The following is a 17977-nucleotide window of genomic DNA, read 5'->3' as shown; positions in this document are numbered from 1 at the left end:
TACATTTTTCATTGCAAGGTACAGCCTGGGGAGCAAGGTAAAGAAGAATAATGTTGCTGCTATGGTCTAAAGTTGTATCCAGTCCATTTTCTGTTGTTCTGGAAGGGTCTTTCTACACCTGTACCCCTTTAGGGGAAGGCTCTGGAGCCTTCCATAATCAGTTCCATAATCGCCCTGTCAGTCCTGAAGCACTGAGTGGGATTCAGCCATAACAATAGGCTGCTGGACAATGCCAGAGGCCCAGAGCATCCTCTGTGCCCTTGTACCATGAAGCAGATTGCTCTAGGTCAAATCTTTATTTGGTGATGTCTTAGGAAACTATACAGATGTTCAGTTTGACCATCAGGGCAACATGGACCTTGCTGCACCACCTGCATTTTCCCTTCCTTAATCACTTCTTTCCTAAGACTTAAAACCAATGTTGGCTATTTTTTGTTTTGTGGCTCCAAAGAGCAAGGTATAGGCTTGCCCAATATTTGATGCCCTTTTCTATATGGGGGGAAAACCAGGTTAAGAATCAATAAAGTCTACACAGGCACCTTTACACCACCCAAGTCAGAAGACCTGCAAGGGCTCTAGGACAGAGACACCTTTGAGATCCAGGACAGCTGACCTAGCGAGGTTCAGACTCACTCAGACTTTCACACAAAATTGGGTCTGAATTGTCCCAAGTTCTACCCTCAAAATCCAAAGCAATTTCCACTGGTGTGCCTTTACCAGCACAGTCCTGAACTGTCAGATGCAGCTACATATCAGTTAAATTCTCCATGCTATTGAATGTGCTTCTGAGTTGGTGAAGCATAATCACTGGTGATTGGAATTTGGATTATTTGGCTGAAATAATTCAGCAGGGCATAAAAGATTAAAAGAAGAAAATCCTGCCAGAGTCTCTATCTCCTTTCCTTGTTTTCAAAGCAACAGCACACTCTAATTCCCGTTTAGCAGAAACTCAAGTATTTGACAAACCATGTGTGTATTTGTGTGCATGCAGTTGATACATACATATAGATATGTATACACACACACACACACACACACAAGGATTATATCCTTACACATACTTATATAGGGGTGCATCACCCAAGGGTGAAACACGGCACACCAAATATCTGCCAGACTCATAGGCTGGCAGGAGTTAAAACAGGACTATCCCTCAGAAGACTTATGGATAATAGTTGCATCTTTCAGGTAGTTACTCAACTCCAACTTTTCTTTTGTTCTTGGTTCTTTCATGTTAATTTACGTATTCTCTTGTCCAGACCTGAAACTCAGCCCATCCCACCTGCACAACTGAGAAAGGTATTTTCATTTCCAGTCCTCTTTCACTTGGAAGTTTCTTCGTTACTTAATGGATGGTGTCTAAGGGTGGGTGATTAGCATTAATCTCTAGCATCTTCCCTCTGCATTGTGTTGGCAGCAGCAAGACACTCTTCATTACCATAGAATCTGGAGGCAGCAGGTTCCTGCTCATAAACAGTATTAGCATGCCTCATTTACAAGTCCTTTTGTTACATTTCAGAAGGTACTCAGCATGTCTTGCATGCAAAAACACTTATTAACTATGGCCAGCAAACGGGGTCTGAAAGCCACCAGCTCCTTCCGAAACACTGGTGTTCTGCTCCCCAGATAATTAGCAACAGGAGGGGTGCACTTGATGCCCTGTTAACTTGACATTATCAGCTTTTCTTTCTTCACTGAGATGTCACATCTTACACTGTAGATAGGAAAAGAAGAGAGGAAAGGGGAAAAAAAATCCTCTGGTGATCAATGCACCAAAAGATGAAGTTGGCCAAGATCCCACAGAAAGACAACAGATCTTGTAGCCATCTCACTGTGGGAGACCTCAAGTGCCAGCTTGTAAGGGTGGCGAGAGGGTAGATGTATGTGTGTGTACATGGTGACATGTGGGGCCACATCTGGGGTGCTAAGTCACATGAGGATGTAAGGTACTGATCTCATCAGGGTTCAGGGGATGCTACAGGCCATTTGCTGCTCACCTGTGGCCCTGGTTCACCCTGTGGCCCTTGAGGTCCATCTGGTCCTGCAACTCCAGTCTTCCCAGGCCATCCCATTTGTCCTTTGAAGCCTCCCAAGCCAGGAACTCCCTTGGCCCCCTGAGAATCACCGACAGAGCAGTTCAAGCACAGGTAGTTTTAGAGATGGGCCAGTCAAACGTTACCCGGGACTTTCATGGCATTGGCAGTAAGGGGAGACCATGTACATTCTACTTTGTCTGTTGTTGTGCTGTTGTTTAACAGAGCATCAGTAGGATGGTAGAGATCATTTCAACTTTGCTCTCCATCTTTACTTCTCCAGAAGGCACCTCACTGCTTGGTGACATGGATACCCCCTCTCTGGGGTGATGCCCAATAATTTCTAATACCCAACTCTCCCTTCATATGAAAGTGGAGTCCTTTAGTCTGTAACTCTGGAAAAAACAGTGACTCCTGAGGGGGAGAAAGGAAGTTACCAGGAGCTGGCCTATAAATTTCCTACTCGTGTTTCCTACTGCACTGTTGAGCTTTCTCCTGGAGCTGCTGTGAACAGAAAAGGCTTTCGTTAAACACAGCAGCAGGAAAGATCTTCAGTCAGCCCAATACCCAACCTTCATCAGGGGCTGAAAGCAGATGTTTGCGGGAGAGAAGAACAGGAGAGGAAGGGAATAGTATTTCCCCAGGAATAATTTCCCAGCCGCCGACCAGTTACAGCTCAGAGACTCAGTGAGCCAGAGATGTTGCTTGACAAGAGAAGAACCCATAGTGTTTGACACAGATGACCATCAGGGAATGAGGACCTGAAGAGTTGTCAATAAAAGCAACAAATTCTTTAAGAACCCAGATCAGCTCGAGACCAGATGGTGGGGCTGAATGTGAAAGGGCCTAAGGGTCTGGAAAACACCAAAGGACTTGATGGAGGAGGCTGCTGGGATTATTGTGGGGTTCTCTTTTCTTTCTTTCCTTTTTTTTTTTTTTTTTTTTTTTTTTTTCCCCAAAACAACTACTGCTTTAACTGAAACCCTATTTTTTCCCTCCATGGAAAGGTACAAATTTTAGACTTGTTCTTTTAGGGAAGAAAATGGAAAATTAAGCAATGCAGAGAAGGAAAATTGGTGGGGGATGGGGAGTGTTCAAGGTGGGGACTTGCTCTCAAGCTGAGAGCAGAGCCTGGGAGCAGGTCAATTTGGAGACCTCTCCCACTCCCATGCCCAACGTGCCCAGAAGCAACAGTGTTATTCACTTTTTCTGCCCCACAGCATCTCAGGCACCCTTTACCCTGGGCATGGTGGTGTTGAATAAACTCTGACAATTAATCCCACTTCAAGGGTTTGGATGGCTTTTCTACATCCTAAGCAGGCACCCGTCTGGGGTTTTGTACATCAAGCAGAGGGTGAATTTAAGGAGACCTCCCTCTTCTGCCCTTTCCAATTGCAGTCCCAGCCTTAATGCTCCAGACAGTTGACATTTGCCCAGTGAAAGGGTACCTATGATGTAGAAAGTGTATAATTTTGTTAACTTGATCTGATGGATGTGAAATTTATTCTTTTAGAAATGGCAGCTCGATGCAGTCTGGTGAGTACTAACCTTTTCTCCTTTCTCCCCAGGAATCCCCAAGGCACCATCGTCCCCCGATGCTCCTTGTTCACCCTGGAAGGAACCAAGATAAAATCATAGCCAATGCAGACTTGGCCAGGCTGCAATTGGCTGAACGAATTGGCTTTTCTTCAGATTACAATATTATTTACTGAGTGTGACCCAGCAAGGTGTCTCAGCCTGCACAGTGATGGTATTCAAGGAGATCGAAAAAAACTCATTAAAAAGCTCTTTTACTCAACACATGCAATAGTGCCTGTGGAGGATCAGGGCTGGGATGGATGAAGTTGAGTCAAGGGGTCCCCACCCCAGTGTCCAAGCATCTTCACCCAGATCTATGCTGGTTTATAGGAACAGATTCAGAATAATCCTGTTTGTGCCATTTGAAAGAAATAAGCCTGTTGTAGAGGTGGATTTGCAGCATCTGTAAAGCTTTTTGTAAACCTCTTACTTGTAGGCAGATGCATGATTTAGATACTCACCTTTGGTCCATGTGGTCCATCTGATCCTGAGATCCCTGGTTTTCCAGGGCTGCCAATTTCTCCCTGTGGATGAAAAAGCAGTAAATGGCTGTAAGCACAAACAACCCCTAAAATACTGGGAAAACACACTTGAAGGGGGAACATGATGACACTCCTGGTAACAGAAAGCTTAAGTATGGGCAAAGTCTTACTTCAGATCAGTATAAATTTTAGACTGTTCTGACTCCAAGCCCACCTACGTGAAAGTAAGTGGGAAAGTCACTGAACAGTAGTTCATTTACCCAATAGGCCAAGGCTGATGAAGTAAAATATTAATAACAACAACAGTAATAAGAACATATCCCATTGGCTCAGCTGTCAACAGACTCCCTTACTTCTCATCAAGCTTTTCAAAACCCTTCATAAAAAGACCGTTAACGGTCATTATCCCCGTTTATAGAGGAAGGACTAATGGTGTTGACAATTGGAGCAATGTGTCCAGCAGTAATTGTGAATTAAGTTCAGGCAGTTGCTTAGCCACAGACCAGGAGGGGATGTGGGCAGGGTGTGCTTTTTTTTTTTTGACTCCGGTTTATCAAAAAATTCCCTGCAATATGTTGGTTTTTTTCCTGTGGGTGGGATAGGGAACAACTTTGTAGAAGATGGGTGACCATGACAGGGCTGCTAGCAAAGTGGGATAAAAAAAAAAAAAAGGGAGGTCCTTAAAACCTCTCCATCCATGGCTCCCTGCTCTGCATGGCTATGTCCCCCTGTGCTGCAGCCTGCAGCCCCAGACTACCAAGAAGTACTTCTCCTGCCAGAGTTACGGTGGCTTCTTCATGTGTGATGCTATCCTGGGAATGAGTGGGGAACACTGCTGGAAATGAGGTGGCTAGAGCAGGATGGAAAGCTGGGCATAGCTCACCTTGATGCCTTTGGCTCCAGGAGCACCGATGTGTCCTGGAAGCCCTCGTAAGCCCTGAGGAGAAAGCAGATCACAGGTAGAGATGTTAAATCAAAGCGAGGGCAGGAGGGAAGAACTCTGCATGTGCACAGGGTTAACCCCAATGCAGTGCTGCAAGCTCTTCCCTTGCTTGCAGCATCCTTCGCTATTGGCCTCACTGCAGCCTGGAGCCTGGGCTCTCTTCTCTGCTTGTTGCAAACTTTGTTTCACAGAATCATGGAATGGTTGAGGTTGGAAGGGAGCTCTGGAGGACTTCTTGTCCAACTCCTCTGCTCAAGCACAGCCATCTAAAGCTGGTTGACCAGGACCATGTTCAGACAGCTTTTGAGTATCTCCAAGAATGGAGACTTCACAGGATCTTGCCCATCTCCTACCTTTGTTCCTTTCTGCCCAATGTCACCAGTGGTCCCAGGATCACCTTTTCCTCCCTACATGAAAAAAGAAAAACATATCAAGTACAGACTGAAAGGTAAAAAATACAGCCCTGGTGATAGCATCACCTTGCATTTATATTGTGGTTTTAATCACCAGAGGCTCCTTGAAAACTTGAAGATCACGGTCACCTTGATGCTAGAAATGCAGCCAGCTCTGGGGTGGGACAGGGAACAACCTTGCAGAAGATGGGTGACCGTGACAGGGCTGCTAGAAAAGTGGGATGAAGTGCTGTGATGAGTTACCACAGGGTCTGTAGCTTATGCTGGGCAACGTTTGGAAAATGACCCTTGTGGACCTCTGTTGGAGTAGATGTTATTGAGGTTTGGGAGCTAACAAACAGGTGACAGCTAACAAACAGGCAACAGTCACAAGGACCTGCACTGTGGCAATGTTGGATGGTCTCCCTCAGCTTTTTTGTTGGTCACTGCCCCTGGAAAATGAGTTTGTTGTTCAAAGTCTGGATCCTTCAGGCACTAGCTGAATGATCTAGAGGATGTTCATGAAGTTCAGCGAGGTCTTTCTTCCCTCCTCCCTCCCACAATCTTCTACTGTTTGGGTTTTTTTTCTCTCATGGGAGAACAAAAAAGAAAAACCACAGATTTCAGCTTGTTTCTGGAAAGTAAAGGGAAGACATGTTCCCACCGAGCATCAGTTTGAAGATGCATTTTCAGCAATAAGGGGCTGACATCCCATCCATGTGCAGGAGCTTATCTTGGGGCAAGGGAGGCATCCTGTAGTGACAGAGAACCAGCTTGTCCCAGGAAAGGGAGGTCCATAAGGGCTTTAGCAAATGATTGCTTTGTTCCCTGCTATCTCCATCAGACAGGTCAGCATTGAGGAGAACTGGACTTGGTATGTGAAGGAACCTGAAATTTGGGCCTTGGTAAATAACAAAGGAAAACTCATGCTGAAAAACATGGGAAAACTTAGGATTCTGTTCTTAGTGACACGGACAGATTCTCTGCTGGCATCCAGAGAATGGCTTGTCCTAAAGATCAGGCCAGAATGTGCATTAGAGACTTCTCCAGGAGGTTTAGGGAGTGATTTCATCTTACCCTGAGCAAGAACCTAACTCCAGTAATGAGGCATGCAGGGTGTGTGAGGAGAAATGATCTTGGGGTCAAAAAAGGCACAGAGCCTCCTACTTGCCAGTCAAACCACATCCTTCCCTGTTACTCACTGGCTTCCCCTTCTGCCCCTGAAGACCTCTGTCACCTTTGGCTCCCTTGTTTCCGTTCTTCCCATTGAGACCTGCTGCACCCTGCCAAAGAAAAGAGAAAAATTAATTTCTGTGTCAGCTCTTGCAGGGAAGGTGGCTGAGGACAGTCATTAGGATCAAAACTCAATAGCAAGAGCCCAGGTTGCATGTTCCTGCAGTCTGAGGCTAGAAGCTACCCTAGGGCTAGCAATAAGACCTGAAGCTGGGATTTAGCGCCCATTCCTCATGGGTTTGTAAGCCACTTACAAATGCAACCTGTGAGTTGATTTATTTATAATTACAGCTTGGGAAATAGAGGCACACAGCAGCTAAAGAGTAGTCTTGGGCCAAGAAAATTTAGGTGGTGATGGCTGTGGTTGCAAACAGGAGCAAGGGCATTAAGCAGGTAGCATACACTGTGAGTGACTTAGAGGGATGCACAATCCTGGGCACTGCATCTGCAGTTTCAGACCCATCAGTCAAGGAAAGCAGTGCTGCGTGGTAACATTTGGTTTGATGAATGAGCAGATCCAGGCATGGGATTACGCACAACTGCAGTTCAGAGATCTCCCATTTGGAGAGCTGGGAGCCAAAGAGAGATTTTTATCCAGCCCAGACTTGTGGGTAGTGCTGGACAGAGTTGCTCCTCCAAGAAGATACCTTCTTGCCACACTTCAGAGGTTCTCAGCTTGTGGAGCCAACCTTGCAGCTCAGCTCAGCATGGGACATTGAAGCCACCTCCAGCACTGGGGCCTCTTTACATGGGGTCTCCCACTGTTTCGGTAGCAAACTAAAAGCTACTGGAAACAAATACCTGTGGTTTTTTTTTGTTGGTTTTTTTTTTTTTTTTTTTTTTTGTTTAGTTTTTTGGTTTTTTGTTTTTTTGTTTTTTGTTGGTTTTGTTGTTTTTTTCAAGGCTGTCATAGTCTACTCATCCATTCTGGCCAATTTTGATGGCAGTTTTCAGAACCTGGATGTGAGATTAAATAGGATTTATCCCCACTTGAGACACTGATTGCACAGGGCTCAGCTCACTTGGAGGAAAATGAATTGCCTGTTTAAGCAGAACAGGAGATGAACAAGTGGCATGTTATACTTGCAATTAATTTGCAGTGGGTTGTTGAAAGGAAACACATTTACTTAAAAAAAAATTTAAAAAAATCAGCTACCAGATTTGTATACCAAGCAGACTCATCACCTCTCTAATTACTTCTCCTCTCTGTGATGAACAGACACTTCAAAAATGACCATGGTGACAAGCAAACATCCCAGAGACACATGGGTGGGATGGTGCTGCCCCTGAAGGTGGGTCAGATGGTGAGTACAGAGCCATTACATTTTACATTCCCAGATATAAAAATTCAGCTCCTCCTCTGGGGAACATGTGGCTTCTTCAAACCCCTCCCCAAGCCTCAGCACGTTTTACATTTCAGAATAAGTATTTGAAAGCTGACCAGGTGCTCCTCCATGGCTCTGCAGATCATGCCTGGATCAGGTAAAGTTAACATTCTTCAAGCACTGCCTACACGATCAGGCACAAACATCTTGAGCAAGCTCTTTATTTAATAGTAGCTATTTATTGACACGATCAATATAAAGTTCCATCTGAGGAAGTAAATGGACCATAAAACCCCCAGCTAACTAGAGTTTCTCTGTTTGCTAAGACAAATTGCCTGCTTGGAGGGTAATAAACTTTTTGGTTTGATGGTTATATCTCAGAAGCCCAGGATACCTTCAAGAGCCTGGTGTTTTTAAGATAGCTTTGAACTGGGTGCAGATCCATCTGGCCAGGGTTTTATACACCTGTATCCAAGGAGATCAGCTAAAAAGCTTGATCTTGAGCACTGCCTGATCCTGAAGGAACCTGGCACTAGTTAGAGATTTCTCAGTCAGCTTTAGTATTTCTCTTAGTTGTCCTTAGTGGCTCCTGTGTCAAGGAGAGACCTTTCCTTGTTTCCCTGTGCTTCCCCACCTGCCTGTATCCAACTCTATTCTGTTTGCCTGAGATCATGAGATGCTTCTTGCCTGCTCTTGACGTGAAAGGAGTCCAAGTGGCTTTAGGAAGAGTTAATATGTGCTGGTAGGCTGAAAGGTATCAGGGTCTAAGCCAGGGGTCCTCAAACTACAGCCCAGGGGCTGGATACGGCCCCCCAGGGTCCTCAATCTGGCCCCCAGTATTTACAGACACACACCCCTGAAACCAAGCAGCCGCAGATGGCTGCCTGCCACCTCATCCGCGCGCCAGCCCCCTGGTTAAAAAGTCTGAGGACCCCTGGTCTAAGCCATGGCTACATGGTCCAGTAAACATAAGCAAGTTTTTGATCTGGGTCTTATCTTACCATAGGTGGACTCCTACACATCATGTGCTGAAGAGGCTTTGTCATATGGACTAGAAAGTTTAGAACAAGTCTGGGACATGAAGGGGAAGCAGGTCAGAAAGCTGATGCTTTTCAAGACCATCTGCACCCAGGAGAAGAAAAAGATGGCATAGGAAGAAAAACCAAAACAAAACAAATAAAAAGAAAGAGGGGAAGAAGAAAACATTTGAGCACTAGGCAAGGGAAAGAAGCTGAATGGAAATTTGTTCCCTTAGATTTACATTCCGTGTTCTGCCAGGCAAATAAAGGCTGGGCAATAAAAGCTAGTAAAATGGCAATTTAAAGGCAATTACTGGTGGAGTACTGGAAATGGCTCTTGCTATTTGGTTCTGTTATTAAAGTGTTGCTGGAACAAGCTTCATTTAACTGCAAAGACACCAGGTACTACGAAGGCATGGCAATGCAGGGGCTTAGTCATAAGTCCTGAGTGCTGGCTGTGACGCAAAAACATTTTTGAGAGCTGAGGATCTTTGCTTCCAGGCACAAATTCCCGTGAAGCTTTGGGCTGAAGCCAGGGAGAAGTCTGCCTTGTCTCCAGGCTCATCATTTCCACTCTGATGAACGAGCTGGGGAATTAGCTGGGTTACCTTGGGAAAGTGTGAAACCCAGCAGTAGGAACGTTGCCCCAGTGGCATGCCCTGAAAGGAACAATCTGCTTGAAGACACACAGCAAAGGGCTAATGCATTTCCAAACCATGGTGTAGGCTGCAACCTCTGCTACAAGGCTTTCCACCTCGTGGGCTTCAGTGTTCAATATTTGATGGGATGATGCATATGAAGTAGCTGGGACTCTCAACCTCAGAGTTTCATCTGTGTTTTTTTCCCTTCCCTGCTGAATATTTTGTCTAGACTGTCCTGCTCACAATTATTTGCTGCAGTCCTGAGCATCCTCCCTGAAAAATTCTTTCTTGATGTTGGAGCTGCTACTGGTCCTCACAGCTGTGATGAGCATTTGTTCTCAGGCACTGCATCACAGAGATGGGTCAGTCTGATACCCTGCTGCAAAGACTCTAAGGTATCCTGGGTAGTCTTCCACCTGTGGCCAAAATATCTGTCTGAGTAACTTCTCTTTGACCAGCCTGGACTCATCAGAAGTGTTCAGGACACCTCAAGACACACCCCCAGGGAAAAAATCTTCTTAGGAGATGGCTTTTTCCACTCTGAGTGTCCAGGGGAGCCTGTTGTCAAGCCCAGGGCAGACCCCCACACCTCACCTTTCCTCTCCTCTGGCTTGAAATGGTCCACTGCTCAGCAGGCAGGAGAATTGGGATGTCATACGGGTTCACCTAAGTCCCCATGCAGCTGATGAGCGAGGTAGGGCTTTCTTGTCAGTACCTCTTCAGAGCTGTCTACCTACCACTGTTATCAGTGTCTACAAACACCTTAAGGGCAAGTGCCAAGAGGACGGGGCCAGGCTCTTTTCAGGGGTGCCAGCGACACGACAAGGGGCAACGGGCACAAACTGCAGCACAGGGAGCTCCACCTGAATATGAGGGAGAACTTCTTTACTGTGAGGGTGACAGAGCATGGGACCAGGCTGCCCAGAGAGGCTGTGGAGTCTCCCTCTCTGGGGACATTAAAAACCCACCTGGACAAGACTCTGCAACCTGCTTTGGGAGAACCTGCTTTAGCAGGGAGTTGGACTAGGTGATCTCCAGAGGTTCCTTCCAAACTCTACCATTCTGTGATTCTGTGACCTATATCAAGAGGTCTTATGCTCTTAATGATATCTATAGTAAAGTCAAATTCCTGCTTACAACCATTCTCACATCTATCATACTCCAGGTTATAAGGCCTTGATTATCACTTAGCTTTCAGACCTTGCAGACTACTGTCTGGTTTTGACTGTAGCATTGTGCTGTGTAACGGTGACAAAAGAGTGTCCATTAGCCTTCCTGGGCTGTCCATATTTAGCATCTGATTGTTCCAGTGTTAACCAGAATCTTTTGACTTGCTCTCACTTTTTGCTTTGTCTTCAGGTGTGCAGTTTTGCTTTCACGTCTTGTGAAATCCACCACTCTCAGTGATTAGTGTGGACTGAAAAATCCTAGATTTCTCCCATCCATCCCCCCAGTCACATGCTGGTGGCTCTGCTCCAGCACAAGCTTTGGCAGATGTGCTCTGGCAAGCATTCAAGAATGAAGCATATCAGAAGTGGTTCTGAGTGCAAAATCAGAAGGTCCAGGGAGCTGATGGGTCTCCCACCATCCAGGCAAGCTGAACACCCTAGGAATAGGCACACGGCTGTGTGGATGGTGCTACCACACAGACCCTGGCTTCCTCAGGTAGAGGGCAAGGATCCACCGGCTGCTGGCCAAATATAGAGCTCAGCTCAGAAGAGGAGGTGAAGAAGCTTTTTGAGCTCCAACTTGTACACCTAGTGAGGAGGACTGCAAACCAGGATGGAGAGGGCCAAGAAACATTGGTAATCGTAGATCCTGGGAACCCAAAATGGCAAGAGAGGGGGACAGGGGTATGCATAATAGAGCTTTAGTGAGAATAATGGATTAATCTGCCAGTATGTTAATGCACAAACCATGGGAAATACAGAAGAGGAGCTGGAAGCCTTGATACATGATCAAGATGATGACTTAATAAGCGTAAGACAGAATGCAATATTAATATAGAAGGGTGAAGCACGGCAGGAATATCAATGTAAAAGAACGCAGTACTTTTAGAGGATAAAGGAGGAGTAATATCAAGAATGCACCCATTGCCTCGAGGTCAGTTGTAAAGTCAACCAGATCCATTGAAATTCTCTGGGAAATGATTACAGGGAGAAGACACAAACGCTGTCAACTTGATTGGGAACTCCTATAGAATTCCAAATCAAAGAAAGTAAATGGATGAGACTTTTTACAAGCTGGTTAAATTATCCAGAGTGAATTCAGCAGGACAGAAAGGGATGAACAAATGTTTGCAACGAGTTGGCAGCAATTTGTGGATATGAAAGATGGAATTAGAGGGATCTGAGAATAAGAACTGCTAGCCATTACCTTTAAGACTTTGCATAGGACAGACTGGGTGTAGGTAGACTGGATCAAGTAGTGTCTGTCTTCAAGAAAAGGGGAGACAAGGACTTGGGGAGTGATACATAAGACAGCCTAGCCTAACTCTTCAGAATAACTTGGGGGAAATACTGAAGTATCTGTGAGCCCTTAGAAGCTACAGTGAAACCTGCGTTTGTGAAGAACAAGTCACATCAGGGTGTTGCGTCCTAACACAGGTGTCTGAAATAGATGACGAGAATCATGCTCTAAGAGTACCCTAAAGCTGCCAGTAAAACAAGCCTGAGCATGCCTTGCTTGGATATGGAAAATGAACGTGGCAGACATCTAACTTGAGGTCAGATGAATTTCACCCAGGATGTCATATATCGTGGCCCTTCCAGCAAGGCCCCGGCCCCAATGTGACTTTTGCAATTTTAGAAACTTAATGAAGGACCAGACCCAAGCCCTATTATCTCAGCCTAGCTCCAAGCACAGCACAGGTGATGCTAACCTGCACCAGCAGAATACCTAAATATTTCAAAGGAAAGATTACTTCGCTTTCTTCCAGTTTTGGTTGACAAGATATCACTTTCTGGTAGTTAACTGTGTAATGTGCTGATCCCGGTAAGTGATAGTAGAAAATAGCACATCATCCAACCATGACTGGATAGTTTCTGGCCAGGATGAGTCCAGCTGTGCTTACTTTGCACTCAGCAGCCTCAGTAAATGCCTTTGCTTCACTCGTGCTGGTTGTCACCTATGGATTCAGGTGTTCATTACAAGGAAATTTCAAAAATGCACTCGATCCAATGCCTGTGCGTAGGGATCCCAGATGCTGAGATCTTAGAGCATGTTGCAGCCTCATCGCTTTGGCAAAGTGCTCAGAAGGCTGTTTTTAATGAGGCAGGGGTTGAAATACTTAACTGAATGATGGCCTTTTTCTCAGTGAGCAATTACCAGTCTGGATTATGGGCTTGTAAATAGTTACACAGCTGTGACCAGTAATCAGCAGGCAGTGCTGAATGGCTGTGGAGACTTCACAGCAACAGATAGGTGCTGAGAATCACTCACACATATAGAAAGAGGCATAACTGGGGAACAGTTTAAGATAATACTGATATTTCACATTACAATTGAACATGTTTGTATTCCCATGACCTGAGAAAAAGTCCCAGTCACCTTTTGGTGTTCCCTCCCCTCCTATTCCTTCCTTTCCCTGATGAAAACAAATCAGCAGGGACTTTTTTTTCATTTTGGACAACCTTGGAGACCAAGTTTTTCACCTGGGGGTTTCTTCCATGCGAAAAAGTGAATTTCAAAGGCATGTAAACACTTTTGCATACCAGAATTGCTTTTCTTTTCTTTTTTTTTTTTTTTCCCAATTGCAATTTGTCAGGAAACCAGGTGAACTCAGAGATTACCCAGGTCCTCCAGCATAACTGTTTTCCCTCTGGCCAGGAACATGCACCCACTGAGCACTGAGAATATCCACTTGTAGCCCAGTCCTTTCTCATGGGATATACAACCTCTAGTCACCGTTCTTAAGCCATTTGAACATGAAACATCATTTGTTCCTGTCTGGCAATGCCCCCTAATACACTAAAGGCATTAAAAAAGAATAAATAAATGCATATTTCATGTGTTCCTTAATGCAAAATGCAACATCCTATTAAAACATACTTCTGGCTGTGGTCCCCCATGCCCATGGCTGGTTTTCCAGCAAAGCCTCTTTGAATGTGAGCTTTGTGGGGCAGCACTGAGCCAACACAGCCTCATCCCACCCCATGACCCACACATGACTGTGAGGAGAGGACCAGCGGTGCAAACCCAGCCCCATGCCCAAGACTTGCAAATGCAGAGAAACATGCTCCAACTCACAGCAGAGCCTGGCAAGCCTGGTTCTCCTGGCTCCCCCTGCAAGGAAAGTGGTGACAAGTTACAATGGTGAAGAGCTGCATTTCCTCTGGGAATGGGGATTGCTGTAGGAGATACCTACAGCTGTGGAAGAGGAGACAAAGGGACCTTTAGATACCCCAAATGGAGCCTTACATCTCCATTGACTGTAACTGGAGCTTAGACAGCAGTTCACCCCTCATGCCTCCATATTGATATTTCAGTGGGTCACTATTGGCTATTTTAGCCCAGGAAAGATGCCAGAGCATTGTTGCTTTACAAAATGGGAGAACTCTTCAGAGGTCTCCTGGAAAAGCACAGCTACTTCTGATCTCTGGTAGCCTCATAATATTTCAATCAGCAATTTTGGAGAGGGAATGCAGAATTACATTCTGTGAGAAAACTGTGACGGGATTTTACACGTCAGTTCTTGCAGGGAATGCCTTAGTATAAGTGCTTACTGTACTCACCTTCTGTCCCACTGGTCCTCTTGTTCCAAAAAGCCCCATCACTCCCTTGGAGCCAGCTTCACCTTTGACTCCCTAAAATTTTAAAATCCCTGTCAAATATATTTTGAGTACCTACTGCTCTTGAAGTGTCCCCACCTGAGAGAGGTCAGCAGAAGAACCCATGGAGGGGGCAGAGAGGATGACAAAAAGCACCATTTCTATAGCAGACCTCAGCCCCAGGGAACCCAAAGGTCTGTGTGGTAGGCACTGCTAGGGAAGAACACCATCAGCTGCAGAATGGCTTGGCAGAAGCCTCAGGGAACTGTCCTGTAAAAGAGTTGGTGCCCAGTGACGGGGACTGAAGAAAAACAAGCAGAAAATGGTCTTAAAGCCTCTGGATGAGCTGCCTCCTTGCAAACACTCACGTACAAGACCCTGCTGGACTTACTGGTGGTGGAGATACTACTCTGAGGCTCTGTCCAAAGTCCTTCAGATATTTGGCCAAGAGGTGTTCTTGCTTTAGGAGATGCTTATTCATTATTTTTTATTAGAATGCAGTCTGACATATATCATGTACGGGCTTTCATTTACCTTAAAAAACCAGGGACCACCCATGCGAGCATCTCCATGGTTTTCCTTTACAGTCGCTGGGGACCGAATCAGTGCAGCCAGTCGTGGTAAGGACACAAATTGCCTCTTCACAAGGGAGAGGACCACTTTGGGCCAGGCGATTCTCACCTTGAACTACACTGATATACAGGTTCCCTTGGGAACTAACAGGAGCTGGATGTCTAGGTCAGACAGGGATGCTACTTTTGTAGATACCTATATTTATTCAGCAAAGTCCCCGTCCTGGGTCAGACTTTTGGAGCAAAAAGCATTATGTGAAAATAGTTGTGATTAGTACATGGAGGTTTATCTGTGACTCAGTCTGAGAGTGGGAGAGTTATGTGATTCCTCCCAGTGGTGTGGTGATGGGTTGAGACCTGAGACCTCCACAGGGTACTCTCAAAGACCAAAGGCAGAGGAGCAGGCGACTCACTCTGCCACCACCCAGGCAACAGCCCTGTGTGAAGAAGAGGAAGAGAGGAGCCAAACAAGCCTTAACAAGAATGTCACAAGAGCTGCAGGCTGTGAAGTAGCACGGCCAGTTCCTGGAGGGAGAGGGAGATGTGGGACTCTTACAGTGCTGCAGTAATCGAATGGTCACTTTTCCCAGAGCAGTCCTGTACTGCAGACCTGGTCCCAAAACTACAGAATTGACATCTGGTAAACTGGATGTATATCATGTCCCAAGTCCCAGCCCAGCATCCTCCTTTCCCTTTCTGTGGGAGCTGGGTGAGCGTGTCCTTGTACCATGTTTTCTAGCAGGCACAGGGGAAGGGAGGATGCAGAGACATCAGTCCCTGCCTCACACAACCAGTGCCTTTTTGCTGTCTCTCTCAGTCCCATCAGGAAGTTCATACCTTTTCTCCTACAGGCCCATCCTCTCCCTTCTCGCCTTTGTCTCCGTCAAAACCTGGCAGGCCCTGTTCACCCTGAAAGGTAAGACAGAAATTAGTGGATTGTGCCTCTTCTAGAAGGACTCAGCTCTCAGCCACTGGCTCTGGACCAAAGTGCTGGTTCTCAGAGCTTGTCCCAAGCACTGCTCAGTGCTGATGTGACCAGCAGTGGGGAAGGGACAGCTTAAAAAGTCAGTAAGAACCAAACTTACAAGATCGCCTTTACTGCCTTTATAGCCCTGAGGTCCAAAAATAGTCCTGGGCTCACCCTAGAGAAAGGATACACAGAGAGATGTAGACACCTGGTGATAAATGAACACATGGGTTCCACTGGATGGAACCGCACCTGCTAGGATGGGCAAAATAGCAATTCACACATCTGCAATAGAGGTAAGCATTTCCCAAACGGTGGTCCATGTGCTGGGGAAGGCGCCTATGTTCCACAGCACAGCATTAATTGTTAAGGTTAGTCATCTTTAACTACAAGCTGGATGATGAACATTCACATCATGGTGTCCTGATTTATGGACATGGAGTTAGAGCTGAAGGAGAGGAGTGGCACTTAGGGTATCCCTCAGAGGTAGTTTTTGGAGGGTCAGACCCCCAAACTGTCACCCTGAGAGAGCCAGTAGCTACAGACATGCAGTAACCCCATGGACACATCCATGCCAAGTCTATTTATCAGCTCAGCAGCTGAGGAGGGACATTTCGCTCCTCAGAAGATGAAGAAGCTGTGACAAGGTTATTCCCGTACAAGAAATGGCTCTGCTCTGACAAAGCAATGGTTGTGTCTTTAAAGTGGTGATGCTGTCCATAGTTCGGAGGGAACAGGGCTGAAGCCACCTTCTAATGGGCAACTGCAGCCCATTTGTAAAGGACTTCCTTTACACCAGCTCTCTTCAGTGTCGCAAATATCCCTTTTCAGGGCGACTGTGCCTTGCTGCTGGAGTCTTAACAACCGTGCATCAATCAATATTGCCCAAACTTTGACGATCTTTTGCAGTTTATCCAAATGCCACCATAGGACTCTGATCAAATTCTGGCTTAATATACCCTCCTTACTCTGGAGGGTCTCTAACAGAGACGAGATGGGGCCCAATCAATTTTGGGAACAAAAGGGAGGATAAAGATCCTGTAGTTTAATCCAGTACATAGCACATGCCCCGGGATTCACGCAGTTACTCCTGTATCGATCAAGGGAGTATTAGAAAGAAAGTTAAGCCGCAATTGTGTAGAACAAACCCAAGCCAATTATCCCACCCCCCACCCCCCCCCTTCTGTTTTATCTCACACTCCATCTTATATTTTATTAAGGTATTCTTTGGAAAATGCATTACATATTCCTTCAGCTTGGCAAGTGTTTTGGGGCCTCTTCATGAAGCAGATTAAGAATTGATTCGTCTCTGATGCGAGTCCCCTTTGAAAGTAGCTTCCTCAGAGACAAATCAGCCTTAATCATTTAATACTGCATGACTCAAAAGCAGAATCGTCATGTAGGTTTTCTAAAACTCATTTTCTAACAAGCCATTCCAGCCAGGAAGGAAGTTAACAAAACACTGGGCAGAGGTTCAGCATTTTCTGTGCATTTTCCAGAAGCGCTCAGGGAGTTATTTTCACATTACCTGCTATGAGCCAGCTCAGTCTTCTTAAGATTACAGTATGCTTTGGGGTGAGCTGGTTATACCAAAATCAGTGGAAATTTTCTTCCTCCCTTAATTCACAGGAGGCATTTTTGTGCCCCAGCAAATAGTTGCCAAAATGACTCTTTTTGTTGTTTTGTAGGATCCCGTCAAAACTATCATGCAAGCTCATAACTTGGAGCTGTGTGTTCAGTGCAAGGATGGCATCAACAAAGCAGATTGAAACTGGTGGAGACCCCTGAGAAGGAGAGGGGCATCTACATGTTGTTTTCCACTACCTACATAGGTGTATAATATAATGAGGATGGATCCAGGCTTTTGGAGGCACACAGTGAAAGGACAAGTTGCAACAAGAGAAACTTCTGTTAGACAGAAGTAGAAATGTCACCCTGGGGTGGCTGGACACCTGAGCAGGGACACAGAGAAGCAGACATGAGGCCCTGAGCCTCAAATTCTCAAGATTTCATTGGCAATGGG

At 45.8% G+C, this 17977-nt stretch overlaps 1 protein-coding gene across 1 annotated transcript in view; it reads right to left on the bottom strand.

Annotated features, from left to right (window-relative positions):
* Nucleotides 1–17977, bottom strand: part of LOC121089370 (collagen alpha-1(VII) chain-like) — a 104020-nt gene that overhangs the window by 12829 nt on the left and 73214 nt on the right. Inside the window, exons 71-80 of the mRNA XM_040596572.1 lie at nucleotides 16073–16129; nucleotides 15825–15896; nucleotides 14380–14451; nucleotides 13895–13930; nucleotides 6631–6711; nucleotides 5390–5443; nucleotides 4977–5030; nucleotides 4073–4135; nucleotides 3582–3644; nucleotides 1998–2114 (exon numbers count right to left, since the gene is read on the bottom strand). Coding sequence (XP_040452506.1) covers nucleotides 1998–2114; nucleotides 3582–3644; nucleotides 4073–4135; nucleotides 4977–5030; nucleotides 5390–5443; nucleotides 6631–6711; nucleotides 13895–13930; nucleotides 14380–14451; nucleotides 15825–15896; nucleotides 16073–16129 — 669 coding nt within the window. The remainder of the gene's footprint in view (nucleotides 1–1997; nucleotides 2115–3581; nucleotides 3645–4072; nucleotides 4136–4976; nucleotides 5031–5389; nucleotides 5444–6630; nucleotides 6712–13894; nucleotides 13931–14379; nucleotides 14452–15824; nucleotides 15897–16072; nucleotides 16130–17977) is intronic.

This window comes from Falco naumanni, chromosome 5, assembly GCF_017639655.2.
Source record: "Falco naumanni isolate bFalNau1 chromosome 5, bFalNau1.pat, whole genome shotgun sequence".
NCBI lineage: Eukaryota > Metazoa > Chordata > Aves > Falconiformes > Falconidae > Falco > Falco naumanni.
The sequence above is the reverse complement of the archived record's forward strand: the minus strand, read 5'-3'. Positions and strand labels throughout refer to the sequence as shown.